At 43.7% G+C, this 18,734-nt stretch overlaps 1 protein-coding gene across 1 annotated transcript in view; it reads left to right on the forward strand.

The window, feature by feature from the left end:
• rflnb (refilin B) overlaps window positions 1-14,166 on the forward strand; it is a 29,823-nt gene extending 15,657 nt beyond the window's left edge. The window contains exons 2-3 of the mRNA XM_038814429.1: window positions 9,748-9,857; window positions 11,614-14,166. Coding sequence (XP_038670357.1) covers window positions 9,748-9,857; window positions 11,614-11,941 — 438 coding nt within the window. The 3' untranslated portion in view covers window positions 11,942-14,166. The remainder of the gene's footprint in view (window positions 1-9,747; window positions 9,858-11,613) is intronic.
• Window positions 14,167-18,734: the final 4,568 nt, after the last annotated feature.

An 18,734-nucleotide genomic window follows, 5' to 3' on the forward strand; every position in this document is an offset into this window, starting at 1 on the left:
ATGTTCTATGAATGCCTGAGAATCAAACGGTCTTTGGTTCTGACAAGGATGATTTGTTGATGTAATGAAACTGTGGTATCCAGCCTTGAGTGCATTTTTCTTTTGTAATATTTATAAAAAGATGTCAAAAGTGCAAAGCAGCTGACACCTTTCAGCAGGAAGTCAAGGGAGATGGTTGAAGAGCCTGATCTCTCGATGTACATCTGTTAAACTTGTCGCGTTGGGGGTCAGTGTTTATCTTTTAAAATGTTGGGAATTCTGGCTTGTTTAGAGTAGAGTAAAACCTGGATAATATTCCATCTAATCCAGGCAGAGCATTCCACAACATTGTGGGAGAGATGATGGATCGCTGATAGGAGAGGGTAACTAATAACTCTCTCGTTTGCAGAAGGATGTGTAGATATATTCTGTTTCACTAAATTTATCTTCCCTAATTTTGTTTTCGTTGGAACTATTTATAGTTAAAACTAGTGCAAACCCTTTTTTCTAAGTCCAGGTAAGGGCGAGTTATTCTGCGGCGTCAGTAACTGAAGACCGTTAACCTTAACTGACACAGGAAATATGAACAGGAATCTCTTGGTAGGTTTTCTTGTGCAATTGGTCAGGCAGTCGCTAACTTTTTACAAATCATATGTTTACATATATATGGCAAGCTTTGTGATCCAGTACCCCACCAACCAGAATTTTTCTTTTTTATTTTGGAAAATATTTGTATTGAGCATTTTTTGATAAATACGAAATGATCAAACAGAGAATCAGACAGAAATCTATAGCGCGCACACCCCACAAAAACCCTATCCCACTTTCCCAAACGGCTGAGGTGCCCGGATGTTTAAAATACAAAGTGAACGGTCACCATCTGTTGTGGAACCACTCAATTGCATCCCCTCAGAGCGTACTGAATTTGTTCTAGGTATTAAAACTCCATACGAACCCCCTGTCATACTTAGGCATTGAGTAGAGTAGCTGACCTCCATTCCACAGCAGAACCCGCCTGTGCGCAATCAACGAGGCGAAGGCTAGGACGTCTGCTCCTGCTCCCGTCAGCAGGTCCAACACCCCGAATGTGGCCCCTAAGGGACTGGGATCCAATTCAATTTGTAAAATAATCGACAATAATAATAATCTTTATTAGTGTCACAAGTAGGCTTACATTAACACTGCAATGAAGTTACTGTGAAAATCCCCCAGTCGCCGCATTCCGGCGCCTGCTCGGGTACACAGAGGGAGAATTCAGAATGTCCAATTCACATAACAGCCTGTCTTTCGGGACTTATGGGAGGAAATTAGAGCACCCGGAGGAAACCCACGCAGACACGTGGTTAACATGCAGACTCTGCACAGTGGGCAGCACGGTAGCATAGTGGTTAGCACAAATGCTTCACAGCTCCAGGGTCCCAGGTTCGATTCCCAGCTTGGGTCACTGTCTGTGTGTTCTCCCCGTGTGTGCGTGGGTTTCCTCCCGGGTGCTCCGGTTTTCTCCCACAGTCCAAAGATGTGCAGGTTAGGTGGATTGGCCATGATAAATTGCCCTTCGTGCCCAAAGAGGTTGGATGGGGTTGCTTGGTGACGGGTACTGGGCTTAAGTGGAGTGCTCTTTCCAAGGGCTGGTGCAGACTCGATGGGTCGAATGGCCTCCTTGTGCACTGTAAATTCTATGTCTTAAGTGTGCACTGGTAAATGGAACGGTTTGTTTTCTGGCATCACCTATTCCCCATGTATGCTGGATAATAAAATATTTTGTGTATTGCGTTCCTACCAATGTATTTCTGTTATTTTTAGGAACGGTAGTGAAACACCATAAAAATCTTGAATGATCTTTGGGCATTTGCCTTCCAGCAGCCACCCAAAAAAAAACTAAACTTGTCCGGGATTCTGTTTCTTGGGAAGATGTGTGTGTTTATCAGCATGTGACTGCTTGGTAAGGCTGCAGTACAGTGAGGTGCTGGAGGGTCACCACACAGTGGGAGGTACAGATAGGGAGGGGGTGAAGTATGTGTTCAGGCCTGTGTCGCTCACGTGTTCTGTGGGAGCCGAGGGGTTCTCTGGTTTCTTATCAAATCAGGAATATTGACTGTAGGTTTATCTTGACCTCCTTTAGCAAATGTACAGTTGTTGTAATGTAGAACCTGCAATTTTGGTTTAAACGTTTTATGACTTGATATTCCCTTTTTGAAAGAGTGATCTGCTTCCACACATGTACCCAGACCTCCCTCCTCATCCAATATTGGTGGCATTGTGGTTAGCACTGCTGCTTCACAGCGCCAGGGACCCGAGTTGAATTCCAGCCTGTGCGGAGTTTGCACGTTCTCCCCGTGTCTGCGTGGGTTTCTTCCGGATGCTCCGGTTTCCTCCCACAGTCCAAAGATGTGCAGGTTAGGTGGATTGGTCATGCTAAATTGCTATTATGTGGTGGTGTTAGAGGTATTTGGCATTGATAAGGCACCATGTAAGGGCATGTTTTATAACGACTTTGTACACGAGGTCACTTAAGTATTGGGGAAATGCAAATTGTTTTTTCATGCTCTGTATTATTATTGTTCCAACCTCCTGAGCCACTACACACCACATTTGCAACTGATATAATTTTGAAGGGAGCGAGAGGTTCATTAGGGTATTTATAGGACAAACAATATAAACGATGTAAAGATGCTGTGTGGTGAATAGAAACCTGCTGTATTGTACCATGGAGCCAAACAATATGGGAACATTTCTCTGATTCGTGCTAAGACAATTGCCCAGAAGACTGCTTTCTGCAGAGACTAGATGTACCACCTCCTACAGGGAAGGAAAGGCAGAGGGCAAGTCACCCTGGGTAGCTCATATATGAGGCACAGGGAATTATAGAATACGTACAGTGTAAGGTCATTCGGCCCATTGCGTCTGCACCGACCTTCCGAAAGAGCACCCTACCTAAGCCCACTCCCTCCACTTCAAACCTGCACATTGATCATGGCCAATCCACCTGACCTCCTCATCTTTGGACTGTCGAAGGAAACCCCATGCAGACACGGGGAGAACGTGCACACTCCACACGGACAATCCCCCAAGGCCGGGGTCCCTGGCGCTGTGGGGTGGCAGGGCTGGGTGACTGGTTTCAGTTGCGAACGGGACAAGATTTTTAACTTTATGGAGAAATAAGTTTGTAAAACCAAGCATTGTGCAGCAATACACTCTGTGGTAATCATGGGGAAGTTCAACCAGTGTGTGTCTAAAATGGCTGTAGGTTGATGGGTCGTTGATTGTGACACAAACCAAGATTTATGTGCAAAACTATGTGGTTAGAGGGAGAGATGTTGTACAATTTTCTGACATCTCTGATCGTTTGTGTAGGACAGCCAATCGCTCCCTATCTGTATTATCTTCCCCACCCCACTCTCAGCGTTGAATGGTGGTGAGGATTTAGACTCGAGCACCCAGCATAGCCTCCATTTCAACCACTGATACTCTATAAAGGACACTTATAGAGTCCAAAATCAGTCTAATCAGTCCAAAATATTTCCTTTTACCAATTTGAATACTTCCTCACATCCATCCTCTCATTTCCACCATTTAATGTTTACCTTGAAGTAGTCCTCTGGATTTATCCTTTCCATTCTGCTTTGTTTATTCTATAAACAAGAATCCCACTCTACAAACTCCTTTCTTTCCTTTGTCCTTCATTGCTAGAGGGGTGGAGTTTAAGACCAGGGAGGTTGTGCTGCAATTGTATAAGGTGTTAGTGAGGCCACACCTGGAGTATTGTGTTCAGTTTTGGTCTCCTTACCTGAGAAAGGACGTACTGGCGCTGGAGGGTGTGCAGAGCTGAAGGGGTTGGATTACGAGGAGCAGTTGAGTAGACTGGGACTGTACTCGTTGGAATTTAGAAGGATGAGTGGGGGGGATCTTCTAGAAACATATAAAATTATGAAGGGAATAGATAGGATAGATGCGAGCAGGTTGTTTCCACTGGCGGGTGAAAGCAGAACTCGGGGGCATAGCCTCAAAATAAGGGGAAGTAGATTTAGGACTGAGTTTAGGAGGAACTTCTTCACCCAAAGGGTTGTGAATCTATGGAATTCCTTTCCCAGTGAAGCAGTTGAGGCTCCTTCATTAAATGTTTTTAAGATAAAGATAGTTTTTTGAAGAATAAAGGGATTCAGGGTTATGGTGTTCAGGCCGGAAAGTGGAGCTGAGTCCACAAAAGATCAGCCATGATCTCATTGAATGGTGGAGCAGGCTCGAGGGGCCGTATGGCCTACTCCTGCTCCTAGTTCTTATATTTAACTTATATTCTTATTTGAAGAGCCTGAATATCTCCAATCTCGCCTTTTGTGTAGACACACAAATGCCAAAATTTGGAATCGATACACATGCAGTGTGTTGTGGGGAACTGCTCCAATGGTGGTATCACGATCAGAATCACAGAAGTGTTACAGTGCCAGAAGGAGGCCATTCGATCCATCACATCTGTACTTGCTCACCAAAGAGCATTATGACTTAGTGCCATCCTCTTGCACATTGTTTCCGAGTCAGAAAATCACCTAATATCCTCTTGAATGCCTCAATTCAACCCGCTTCCACCACACTTCCAGGCAGTGCATTCCAGACTCACTGTGGAAAAGTTTCTTTCTTGCCTCATGTTGCACTGATGACTTTAAATCTGAGCCCTCTCGTTCTCAATTCTTTTACGAGTGGGAACAGTTTCTCCCAATCTACTCTGTCCATCCCTAGCCCTCTGATGAGTTTGAACATCAAATCTCCTCTTAGCCACCGTCTTCTCCATGATATTCTAACCATCCTGACAAAGTGAATATGTTCCGGAAACTGCACAGAGTTGTTGTTCCTGTTATTGTTGTTGTTATCTGTTTACTTTACATTCAAAAGTTCTTGTATAAACACATTTTACTCTAGTTGGTGGCGAGGGTGGATATGGATGTCTCCTGTTGTGAGAGAGACTAGGACTAGAGGACACGGTTTAAGGATAAGTGGTCTAGGCATGATACAGCGATGAGGACATTTTTTTTTTGAGGGTCGTTTAATCTGTGGAATTTGCTTCCCTCGGAAGAAGAGGAGGCTGCGTGGTTGAATACTTTCAAGGCTAAGTTTGAGAGTCCAGGATTATGGGGGCAGACGGGAAGGTGGAGTTGAGACCACAGTCCGATCAGTCCTGATCTTATTGAATGGCTGAGCAGGTTCTGAGGGTTGAATGATCTATTCCTCCTAAGTCCTGTTCCTCCTCCTCTCCTCTGCGCCCGCTTCCCCAGCCAAAGAAAAGGCCAATGTGTGTGTTGGGATGTACTTAAATGGCGGCTCTTTGCCTAGTTAGTCGCTTTAAAATAAAAGCAAAATACTGTGGATTAGAAATCTGAAATAAGAAGAGGAAGTGCCGGAAAGACTCAACAGGCCTGTGGGGAAGCAACACCTGTAGGGAGAGGTTGAGAAGGATGGATACTTCATGGATACCTCAGCCGGGACGGGAATTGAACCCGCGCTGTTGGCGTCGCTCCACATCACAAACCAGCTGACCAGCCAACTGAGCTAACCGACCTCGTACAGTCGAGGTCCAGAATTTCCAACTTTCATGGAGAGGAATCAAGAGCAGAAACTTGTGACTTTCTTGTTAAAGTATGGTGAAATCAAGCCTGGTTTGAAGACAGGAGGGGGGTACAAATCACCTCCACCCTCCCACCTCACCAGTTGTATAATTGCTGATGTTTAGAAACAGTCGGCAGCGAAGTGGCTTCCATGAGTCCCAGTGGAGCTGGTTTGACAGCTCTGCTGCTAGTTAAATACTGGAGCAGAGCAATTAAGGGAAATTTCAGGATTGCTTGTGTTTTTTTTTGTCTTCGAGAAACCGCTTTCGAATTAAAGATAATTGCATTGTCAGTGAGTGAATACAGAAAGGGGTAGCTGGAAAATGACATAGACTGGCAATTGTCTGGTGCATTCTCTTCACAGCTAGACGGTCCTTAAAAGGTAAAGCTGCCTTGTGCAATCGATTACGGTTGGGGGCGAATAGAATGTTTTTACAGCCTGTGAAAATTAAAATGGTTAAAAATGAGTTTTTGGCACTAATTGCCCAATCTCCTACAGTACACTGGAATGGGAAGTAGAACAAGGGGAGGCTGTTTGGCACATCAGACCTACTCCCTTTGGTAGATCAGTATAATCTGCCTATTGTGGACTCGGCACACTTATTTAATTACCTTTCAATGATGGAGCTGGGATACTTGGGACAAAATCAGAAGGGAGAAGGTGAATTTTCGATAAACGTGGGAAACTAGAAAGAGCATAAACGCACATTCCTACTTTCATGGATGTCTCTTAAAATGCAAGACCATCTCTATCCAGAAAAGGTCTGCTGCTCCGTACACATTCAAGCCCTCACCCAAAAGTTTTTCCATTCTATCGCAAGCCTCACCTACCCTCAATCTACCCCATGACTTTTGAAGCCGTCAGTCTCCAGCCTGCAAACATTGGTCGGTCTCCAGCCCAAAATCATGGCTGAGTTGGTAGCGTTTTCATCTCCTGTGTCGGACGGTCGTGGTTTCAGGTCCCACTCAGGTAACTTGAGGACAAACGCCAAGATTGACACTCCAGTGCAGTACACTGTGAGAGGTGTCGCCTTCGGACAAGACGGTAAAACCGAGGCTCTGTCTGCCCGCTGGTGATGAGAGATCCCGTGGCACTATTTCAAAGACGAGCAAGGGAGTTTTCCCTGGTTTGCTGCTGGCCCCCAAATCAACTTTGTAGATACAGATCATCTGGTCATTATCACTGTTTGCTGTGTGCAAATTGCCCATCGTGTTTCCTACATTACAACAGCGGATGCATTTTCAAAAATGCTTGACTGGCTGTAAAGGGCTTTAGAACTTGCTCCAATTGTGATAATGTAAGTCTCTCTTTATCTCTCGCTCCGCCCACCACCCCTCTCTTTCACTTTGGGAGGAGCCTTTTTTCACCTTCCAATCCTACAGCTGCTCCAGGTGAGCGGCTGATCCAGCAGAACAGAATGTAGCCAGGTACATTTAGTGCTGCGATACGTGCGGCAAGCAGGCCCTTCAACAGTCCTCAGCTCAGCTGTGTCAGTACTAAATATCTGTACATTGATCAGAATAAACTGTAACAAATTCCAGAATGCCCAATCTCAATAGGATGAAGGGTAACAAGCCTTGGACAATCTAGTAAGATCCCAGTATTAGTACTGTTCATCTAGTGCTTGGCACCTCATTAAGAAACACAGTCTGACGTTAACCCCCAGTGAAGCTAACCATAGCTGAAGCAGCTTTTGTGTGTTTAATATCCAAAGAATTTGAAGGGAAAAGAATGGAGCTCGGGGGCCAGATGTAAAAAGAAAAAAAAAAATATTTTTTAGGGTACCCAATATTTGTTTCCAATTAAGGGACAATTTAGTGTGGCCAATCCACCTAGCCACATCTTTGTGTTGTGGGGGTGTCACCCACGCAGTCACGGGGAGAATGTGCAAACTCCACACGGACAGTGACCCAGTCAGTGGCCAGACTTAGTCTGGATTCTCTCTGGCTAAAGACTGCAAAATGTATCTGCATCCCTACATAGTTAAATAAAACACGCCAGTCAATACTTAAATTTCTGTTAATAAAACCTGGCCAACTACTTGTCATTCTCTTGGCGAAAGGCTGTCGACCTGAAATGTTAACTCTTGTTTCTTTCTCCGCAGCTGACCTGCTGAGTGTTCGAATTTCCGCTTTCCAGCCGCTTTACTTTGCACTCGAACTTTTGCTGATGCAATTTTACTTTGTCACAGCAACATTTGTTCATCTCTGGTTTAATGCTATCTCATTTCCTTTCCTGAGACTTTTAACTGATCCATCTTGTATTGAGATTCTGCTCCAAGTCTGAATATTTTACTGGTCCAGGAGAGTTAGGATATTGTAAGCATTTATAATAATAATCTTTTTTATTTAAATGTTTTTTTATTGAGTTTTCATATTTTATATCCAACAAATTACAAATTATTAGAAAAAAAAACGCAAAAATTAACATGTATATTTACAGGTAAGCATCTTCATAATAACAACTGTGGGCGCCCCCTTTAACCGGCATACATATTTTACATTCCCCAATATGGCCGAGGCACATGTTTGTAGGCATTTATTTACAATTTGGTTTTGGGCCTTATCTTGCCATCAGACTGTCGCTTGTGGCTTTGTCCTTCCTTTTTTTTGGAATAATTTTTATTCAAGTTTTCAACAACAAATTTTATCACAACAGAGAAAAACAGTAACCCCTCCTCTCCAATACAAAAACAATAAATTAACAAGAAAAATAAATAAGCGTGAAACCATGCGAACAAACCCCCATAATGAATCCGTAGCCCCCCCCCCCCGCTACTTTCTCCCGATTCCTGTCCATTTCCCCCCGATTCTTGGCCACCCGACTATTCTTCCTCTTGTTCGTTGGCCACAAACAGGTCCCGGAACAATTGCATGAATGGCTCCCACGTTCTGTGGAAGCTGTCGTCTGACCCTCGGATGGCGAATTTGATTTTCTCCATTTGGAGAGATTCCGAGAGGTCGGACAGCCAGTCTGCAGCTCTGGGCGGTGCTGCTGACCGCCAGCCAAACAGGATTCTACGGCGGGCGATCAGGGAGGCAAAGGCAAGGGCGTCCGCCCTCCTCCCCAGGAATAGATCTGGCTGGTCTGAAACCCCGAAGACCGCCACTATCGGGCATGACTTATAATAATAATCTTTATTTTCACAAGTAGGCTTACATTTACACTGCAATGAAGTTACTGTGAAAAGCCTCTAGTCGCCACACTCCAACGCCTGATTGGTTACATGGAGGGAGAATTCAGAATGTCCAAATTATCTAATGTCTTTCGTGTGGGATGAAACCGGAGCACCTGGAGGAAACCCACGCAGACACTGGGAGAATGTGCAGACTCCGCACAGACAGTAACCCAAGCCGGGAATCGAACCTGGAACCCTGGTGCTGTGAAGCAACAGTGCTAACCACTGTGCTACCATTTAAAATGCATGTTGGGTCAGCTGATGGACTGTGGAGCTGTGCTTCATTAACGGGACCGCACTCCTAGCTATTAATTGTTCATGCGTTGTCCATTTTCAAGGTTGGTTGTCCCGACTGGTCACACTGTTTCTCTTGAGGGTGGCTTGCAGCGCAGTGGTTAGCACTGGGACTGCGGCGCTGAGGGCCTGAGTTTGAATCCTGGCCCTGGGTCACTGTCCGTGTGGAGTTTGCACATTCTCCCCATGTCTGTGTGGGTTTCACCCCCACAACCCAAAGATGTGCAGGTTAAGTGCATTGGCCATGCTAAATTGCCCCTTAATTGGGGAAAAAAAATAATTGGGTACTTTAAATTTATTTCAAAAAATATAAAGACAAAATTTGCAAGCTCGAAGCACCCTCTATTCCCAACACTGAAACAGCTAGTTATGTTTTGATGCTGTTTCATGGCCTAGCTGGAAAAAATGGATTATTTGCCCTGGAAGGGAGGTGCTTTATTTGAAGTGAGATGCATGATCAACGAGGCAGCTCCTCCGCTGATTTACTGTGCCACCTTGTACCCTAAATCTGGAATCGAGGTTCAGTGAATTTGAGATTTTCTTTTGCTTCCCTGAATTGGGTTTGCCGCTTTTTCAGATGCACAAAGCAATTAGTTTGACTGAAGCCAGCTCAGGATTGCCTCTGGGGCTGCGGGTTCGGGGGCTGCACTGTCCATAGTTAACTCTTACATCTTTGCCTGTTTTGTTTTTTGTCGTAGGATACTCTGGTTACGCTTCCTTTCCTATTCACTGGCTATGGGCCAAGGCTGCATCCGTTATCATTTGGAGAAGGAGTTGAAGTGGAACCTTTGCCACCAAAGGAGATTAGGTAAATAACACGATGCCTGTCGCAATAACGTGGGCAGCAGGATGTTTCTTGGGGTCTTTTATCAGTGTTGAAATGGGAAAGGTTTCGTGACTGAAGAATAAAACTGATGTACCATCAATTGGACGCGAGACACGATGAAGGTCCAAACGTAGGCTTTAATCAGCTAGATGTTAGCCCGGTGATCGACTACAGTGAAAGGCCGACCGCCGGGAACTCTGGGTAATTATACCCCGCCTCGGAGGCGGGGTCTACTTGCCTCTCGACCGATTGGTGAGCAGTCACATGACTAGTCCCAGCCAATCAGCCGAGAGGCACATGGCCAGCCAGAGCCAATGGGAAACCAGTGCTCTGCACCAATGGCAGTGCTCCTATTCATACCACCACAAAAACTTTGACCGCTTTCTGCTTTATTTTTAAAAAAAACTATGGTGGGGTGTTGAGGGTTGTTTTGATGGCCCAAATGGGGCTGGCAGCCTCACTCAAAGAAATTGCCGATCCCCAATTCTGGGTATTTAAATATTTCATTGTGATTGGTGTCGCACTAAAAAGTGGATCCTGAGTCTCCTTTACAATTAGGACTGTCTTGTTTGGTATCTTGTATGTTTCTGTGGGATCAGAGTATTGAACTTGATGTTCAGCCATGATCATAGTGAATGGCAGAGCAGCCTCGAAGGGCCGAATGGTCTCCTGCTATTTTCTATGTCTAAAATGTCATGCTGTCCCCATTACAGGGCTGAATGTAACTCTTCTGAATGGCTCTGGTTTGCTCCATTTCAAAAGGAGTAATGGTTTTCTCACCATATTTCCCTTGCCAGTCATTTTTCAAATGACCTAAGCCATGTGATCCCCCTCTTTGCTCCTTAGTTGGTTTGTCAGCCAGCAACTTGACCTCTAACCTCTCCCCCCTCTCTGGGGGATGACCAAATGGGACTGACAAATTAGCTGCTACACACTCCCCAAATGCGAATTCCCTGGAGACTTAACTGCGCCTGAACTCGGGGAGGGGGCATTCCAACATCCAATAAGATTATTTTCCGGGATGTTAATTATTCCACTTGTCCTGAGATGCTTTTTCCGAATTCTAATCTGTTTTTGAGCACTGTTGCTCAGGGAACTAGTGTTGGCCAGCAAGTTAAATTTTGATATTAATCGTACCAAGATCTTTCTGTGGCAAAATGGTCAGAAACCCCAAACACGACCCTTGGGTAAAATAGAACATAGAACAGTACAGCACAGAACAGGCCCTTCGGCCCTCGATGTTGTGCCGAGCAATGATCACCCTACTTAAACCCACGTAACCCGTATACCCGTAACCCAACAATCCCCCCATTAACCTTACACTACGGGCAATTTAGCATGGCCAATCCACCTAACCCGCACATCTTTGGACTGTGGGAGGAAACCGGAGCACCCGGAGGACTTGCGGTTGACTTTTTAAAACGGCCCTCCCTGAAGTGGCCTGGCAAGTCGGTCAGTTGTTGTAAGCTGCCGCAAGTGGATTTTTATCTGCTTTCTTCTCCTAATTTTAGACAGACATGCTGCTTGCGGGCCAGGGCATTGAAATCTTCTCCCACCGAGAGCACCACTTTGCATCACCGATGGGTAGGGAATGGATATGGTTGCCCAGGTGGTTGAGGTTCCAGCTATTGCCCCAGCGTGAGACTTGTGTGTGTTTGGAACACAGCCTTGTGAAGGAGAAATGAGTATTTTTGAATTTAAAAACAAAAAGGAAAAACCCTTGTCTATGTGCTTCCAGGTACACCTCCTCGGTGAAGTATGATTCAGACCGGCACTATGTCAACAATGTGCTCCTGCAGCACACACTGGGCATTGGCTCCTGCAGCCAGACAGTCATCTGCGTTCCCGACTGCACATGGCGGAATTACAAGACGGAGCTGAAATTTGAGCCGCAACACAAACCGCGTCGGTTCCGCAGCACTGTCATCGTGTACCCAAAGTACGCAAAAACAGTCTATACAACTACCGTGGATTACAACTGCAGAAAAGCAACGCGGAAATTTTTCTCCAGTGTGGAACTTGAAGCCACAGATTACAGTGAAATGGCGCTCTTGGATGGCCAGTGACTTCAAATAACGAATGCTGCCTGCTTTTTCTTTTGTTCAACGAGGAGTTTTTTTTTCTTTGACTCCAGTCTTCTTTAGATTGTCCATAATTGCTTCTAAACCGTGGTGGCTTCTGAACCTGTTCAGTACTGCATTTCTTTTGCTCCTTGCAACATGGTCTACATCGTGTTTTCTTTTTTAATCACACAATAAAAGTTTAGGAATTTCCTTAGAGATTTTTATTGCCATTAACATATATAAGGCAGGAATAGATTAAGGAAACAGAACGCAAGGAACCAGTTGTGATTTTAATTGTTTTAACATGTACGGACTGGAGAAGGGTGGCGAGGTGTGTATTGCCCATCCACCGGGAGCGTGGGTATTAGTTCCTGATGTAATGGATGGACGCATTGTTCCCGTAACCAGAGTACTGTGTCGGGAAGGCCGTCTGGAGTAAATCGCCAATCTTGCCTGGCCGTGACCAGCCTTCACTTGAAACTGGAGATGGGTGTAGCTGAATGCTTTTTGTTTTCGGTTTGGGTATGGGACTGGGGTGGCAGGGCGAAAGGCTCAAAACGTGACTTGAGGAAATCTCACCAATTTTTGTTTTCTAATCGTGTATTGAATGCACAGGAAATATTTCCATGTGTAAATAAGGGTGAAAATGGCTGTGTTTGAAACACGATAATTCATCTGAAGTACAATTAGTAATGGAGGGTCTGAAATTGGTAAATCTTAACCTGAGGTTTGTTAATGTGGATTTCTCCCATCATGATAAATCAATCACAGTTGAATTTTAATGTGGAATTTCTTAACATAGTTTGCACCATACTTGAGCAAGAGCTCGGACATGTGATGTACACATATATAACTACAGACTTGTAGAAATATTACTTGTGGGCCCCAGCTCTTGATAAAGAACAATTCCATTAAAACCCTACTGAGATAAAAGTGCAGTGGGACTTGGTTTCCAAATGTGCTACTCACCTGGTAAAAGGTAACATTACCCCACATTTACTTATGTTGGAAACAATTTCACTTTACCTTTATTGCAAGTGGGAGGGAGAGTTATTATCTGATTCCTTGGGAAACACTATGAGATGGCTGGGTATGGGGCCACCTCAGTTTTCACCAAAGCTAGCTCTTTACAGTTGCAAAAGCTGCATTGATGTTGTAACGGCTAAAAGAGCTCTTGTTCTGACAGAATTGAGTGGACTGATGCAGATGAGGAAGTCCAGCCCTCCCCTTCCACCCCCATCAAGGCATCAAGATGTTCCTTGAATGGTCCTACCAGCACCCTTCGTGGATTGATCGCTATTTTGTGAACAACTTCCTTAATTGCTAGACTTTACCTTTGCCCAGAATCAAGCACTGTTCCTTTTGTCCTCGTGTTGTTGTTCATCCTCATGGTGTATGAAAATGAGTCACATGATGCTCAATTTTGCAGAGTAACCCAATTTATTACAACACACTGTGAAACCATGCCACTTTAAAGGTAAAGTAATGAATTGCTTTGTGCGATTGGTCAGAAATTCTTAATGTGGCTGCAATCCAGTTATTACTGATTTTTAACATGGAGTCAGCAAATCTGACGACATTCGCAGCCCCATGCACCGCTGCTGAAATGAGTGGCAGATTGTGCATGATTGCACGAGGGCTTGGTTTGGGTCTGAGGATGGACTGTGCCTTTTAAGACACATTGGGTATTGGCATTGAGGGAACAGCAAGTTAATGACACCAGGTTGTACAAGCTCCAGTTGGGAGATTTAGCTTCTTTTGGGGTAAGGGAGAGTCGGTGGGGACAATTCAGCCCCTTTAAAGCTGCTCAAGCACTTGTAATTGAAATGAAATGAAAATGAAAATCGCTTATTGTCACAAGTAGGCTTCAATGAAGTTACAGCCCCCAGTCGCCACATTCTGGCGCCAGTCCGGGGAGGCTGGTACGGGAATCGAACCGTGCTGCTGGCCTGCTTCGTCTGCTTTAAAAGCCAGTGATTTAGCCCAGTGAGCTAAACCAGCCCTTGGAAGGGTACCAGTGAGATTGCTTCCTAATTTTTTCTCTCGTTTTGAGGGGTTTAAAAAAAACAAAGAAGGACTATTTCTCTTACTAATGCACGTTTCGAATGTGGTTCAACAAATATTTGCACAAATACCCCAAGCAGTTTTTTAAAAAAAAAACAAAACTCTGCAATCGTCTTGCATCCATTTTTATATATAGCTGGCTCAATAAATGTGGAATATTTTAATACCTTGTATCTGTTGTTGTGATTATTAAGGTTTACTCCGATTATCTGAAGCCATTGATTTGAGGCCTTTGTGCTTCAGAAGGCAACTTTTTCAGGACTCTGGATGTAGTCTAACTTAATATTGCTTCAAGCTGGCACTGAAAAGGGGAATTTAACCCAGTTGAAGAGCATGTGTTAAGATGTGCACTGCGACTGTAAGCGTTTCAAGTTTGCACGCACACTTGACAAATGTGGTGTTGCATTCTGAATATCTGACTAGGCTTTGCAGCAATGATTTTAAGTGTGTAGGGGAAGAAGATCATCTTTGGGAAACGTGACACCCGTTCTGAAATAATTCAGATAATCCGTGAAATAGATCAGCTCTGCTGATGTATGTTTGGTAATTAAAATTGACTATTGTGCGACCCAGTCTTAAAAGGGCATGGTCATTTGACTTTGAACTCTGTGTTTCGTCCACATTCAAAATTGGGAGTGGCGAACGTTTTATTAAACCAATGTTTTAGCATTAAAACTTGAAAAATGTAGAATTTTAATTGGATTTTCAAGCAGTGCAAGTCCACACCATCTCTAGACCAGCATGACATAAGGAGTTCCCCAGGATTTGTACTCAAACCCCAGTGTAATATAAGTGTACATGGCCAATGCATGTTTTGTCACCTATTCTTAACAATAAAAGCCAATTTATTTTGGAGTTTCTCAAAATGAGTACATATGTAATGGTGTAGGTATAAGTATAAAGAATGCCTCAGATACCATTTAAAAATGTTCCTCGACTACTGAATCTACTGTTTTTTAAAAGACAAGTAATTACTTGGGATTTTTTAGTGCTAAGTGTGGGGGTCATGCTATGCTGGGGATAGAAATAGCCATTTCACAATCTGTACCTCATGACCACGTCAAACGTGTTCCAATTCATTGTAGCTTGGAGAGGTTGCAGGGTGAAAACAGACCAATACGTCTCGACTCCATCTTTACGAGAGCACTCCCAAATGCACACCGATGTGCAATTTCCTTTGTCCAACTCCTCCACCTATAAAGCATAAGGTTTTCAATTTGGAGCAGTGTTCTACTTGGCAGTTTTATGCCGCGGGCTATCTGGACGTTAGTTCTTCCTGCTGCAGAGGGTCCAAAGTGAACTTTCCTTTGTCAAGACTCTTGAAATCTGGTTCAGGTCCCACATAGGGGAGGACATGATGACTACCTGACAGTACTGTCCATTTTGTCTTATCTACAAAATTGCTTATTTGTGTTGGAGCAGATTGGATGGAAGTGTACAGGTGTTGATGGGTTTGGATCGGTTAGATGGGGGTTGGGGTTGCGGGGCAGGGGAGAGGGGGGGGGGGGGTGCCTTTCCCATTAGCTGGTGGTACAAGGGTGAAAGGAGACAGATTTAGGTTTGAGGAAGAGATGCAGGGAGAATGCGAGGGTGAATTTTTAAAAAAAATGTCCAGTGAGTACTGATGACTTGAACTGCTGCTAGTGATGATATTCATGATGTGGAGATGCCGGCGTTGGAATGGGGTGAGCACAGTAAGAAGTCTTACAACACCAGGTTAAAGTCCAACAGGTTTGTTTCAAACACTAGCTTTCGGAGCACTGCTCCTTCCTCGGGCTACTTCCTCACCTGAAGAAGGAGCAGTGCTCCGAAAGCTAGTGTTTGAAACAAACATGTTGGACTTTAACCTGGTGTTGTAAGACTTCTTACAATGATGATATTGGAAGCAGACTGAGGCAAGTGATGATTTCCAAAAGAGATTCTGGGCTATGGGGTGAGATAGTTGGTCTGACTGGATTTCTGGCAACAGCTGGCATGGACTCTATGGGCCTCCTGTCTTGACTCTTATGACCTCTTTGCTGGGAAGTGGAATGCGTTTGGGTGCTGTACAAAGTGGCTGGTTAGCTTCCATGCTGTTCTATGGCAAATGGCACACTTTCACACCCAAGGATATAGAGTAGAGGTCCAGCTTCAGTCTTTCTGTCAGATGTAGTACTGTGTCTTAGTGAAATGATTTGTCGTAACCCGAATCTAGCTGAGAATGGGCCTAATCTGGCTGCAGTGTGCTGGTGGAGGGGAATGTAACGCGAGTAAATCTGATGTCAGCACAGTAAATGCAATAATCCACACTTGTCACTTTGGAATTGCTCAGGACCGTGCTGGTCCTTATTCTCCAGTTTAACCCAACCTGATGCACTTTATAGGTGGAGATTTGAAAGTGTATGCACACCCCGTCTATAAACATGAAATGAAATGTTGTAGAATGGCTTCATTGTATTACAGTTTGGATTAAAGTGCACATACCGTGAAAGCTATGTGCCAGGAATAGCATTCCACAGCATGAGGAATTTTTTTAAAAAAGGCTGAGTGGCTTGGTGAAGACTTTTTGCATTTTATTTTTACCCCATTTTTACTTGATCCTAAATGTTAAGGAATTGGCTATATATCTAAAACACTACAGCCCTGTTCTTGGATTGCGATGGGAGGTGAGGTTTTCCTGGTATTTACCTCTCAAAATGAATTATTGCTATAATACTTTGTTCAGATATTTCACTTGTACATCAGAACATTGTTTGGCCTGACATGGATAGATTTTGATGCATGAAAGGCGTTAAAAATAGTTTTGTATTTCTCCAAGGAGAACTTTGTGATTTGAAAAGGGTGTAAATTATGAATAAAAAAAACACGATGACACTATAGATTTTGCATCTTGATGTATTAGTGTGCTGGAATGTTATATTAACAAATAATTGCCATGGTTTTGATGTCTGTTGGGGTGGTGTATTGGTAATATACTGTGCCTCAAGTGTGGGCTTGAGTCTGCAACACTACAAACTATTCCAGATCTTGGATGTGCCAATAGAGAGAAGATCTCAGACTTTAACGATGCCGGCAAAGGGAGCAAAGTTAGGAAAATTAGATTGACACCACCTCGTACCACCCCAGGAGCCAGCAAAAAAAAAATGCTGCTTGACCAAAGGAGATTGAGGAAATTAGTGACTTAAAATATGGGAAAAGGGATAACTAATTGAGTTGAACGTGTGTGTCAGTTGGGTATAGTTCCATCTTTTTTTTTATTAGCAATGCCATTGAAGCCCTGCTTTTGAGCTGGCCCCTGTGACATTGGTTTAGCCGTTTCATTCTGCCACATTAACTTTGGAGCCCTTGCAGTAAAACAGGATTGCTCTTTTAGAGCCTTGTTGAAACCCAGAGAAAACATTGCAAAACCTTCCATTCATGCAGACTTGCTGACTGCAACGACTTTAGCAGCAAGGAATAGAGCCAAGCAGAATTTTGAGGAAAAATATTACTTTAATGATTTCAACATTCAGTCCAATAAATTCAGCATACAATAAAAGTGAAAGAATTCCTGAGGAAACAATTTATAAACTGTTACAATTCTAAAGTAATGAGATCAATATGTAGTTTGCCTTTGTAAACAAGTATCCGTGTGTACTTTTGAACTAAGTTGCGATACATTAAAAGGCTAAATTTAATTTGGAATCCGAATGTGCCACTTTTCTGAATGATGGCCTTTTCATTTATCTGTAGTAGATTACTATGGAAATTGAAGGCGTGTATGTACATACACATTGTGCAAAGTTATTTTCAAGAGGGGGGAGGATCTTTGAAGAGTACTATGGTCTGAGTTGGAGCCCTGGTTCTAGCCAGTAACTCCATTTAGAACAGGACATAATCTTCCTCCGGTTGTTTGCTGGACTATGGAGCCTTGTTACTGATCTGCACCCAGATTTGGGAGAACGTTTATGTTCACTAATGATACATTTATAGAAGATACAGAATTTTGCACATGCTGTGTTTTATGATTAAAGGGCCCACAAAACCTATGAGCAACGACTGAGAAGCACAGACCCTTTGGTCCATTCAAACTATTCCACACAACTGTGATACCTTGTGTATCACAATATATACAATCCTCACCACACTTTAAAACTAGATAACATCCTGGGAGAGGCAAAATGCCAGATTAAACAGGCCAGTTTTGGGGTGGGGCAGGGGAACCAGGGAAATCTCTGGCCCAACTAGATGATCCAAACTAGTCCGGGAGATCGCTCTGGCCCTGAAGTACCTACCTTTTGTGAGAGGTGATCTCTGCTTCAATTAGAAATGGATCTGGCTCTCACTTGAAGTAATTCAGCCAATTAGCATGCACTGCACGAGATGCCAGTCCTATTCCAGAGGTTCACCATTCTCTAGGAAAAGAATCACCTGATGTCTAACCGCGATCAGACCTCGTACAATTCCTGATCCTCACTAACCTATTTATTTGAAACAAACTAACGTGGAACACTATTCCCTTTTAGTCTGGTTCAATAACTTTGATGTTGATGCTGCGAATTGCAGCTGAAAATTTCTATATAAATATGTAATCTTTGGTAGTATATTGCAGCACTCGATACTTTCAGTTGAAGAATTCCATCCCTTTACTCATTTTGTTCAGATTACCAATGATTTCCTTCTCCACTAACAATCATTCATGTTTTATCTTTTATTGTGGCTTAAGTTTTGAGCGAAAAGGTCTTTAATCATAATGTATGCATGTTATACTCTG

This window comes from Scyliorhinus canicula, chromosome 12 (assembly GCF_902713615.1).
Source record: "Scyliorhinus canicula chromosome 12, sScyCan1.1, whole genome shotgun sequence".
NCBI lineage: Eukaryota > Metazoa > Chordata > Chondrichthyes > Carcharhiniformes > Scyliorhinidae > Scyliorhinus > Scyliorhinus canicula.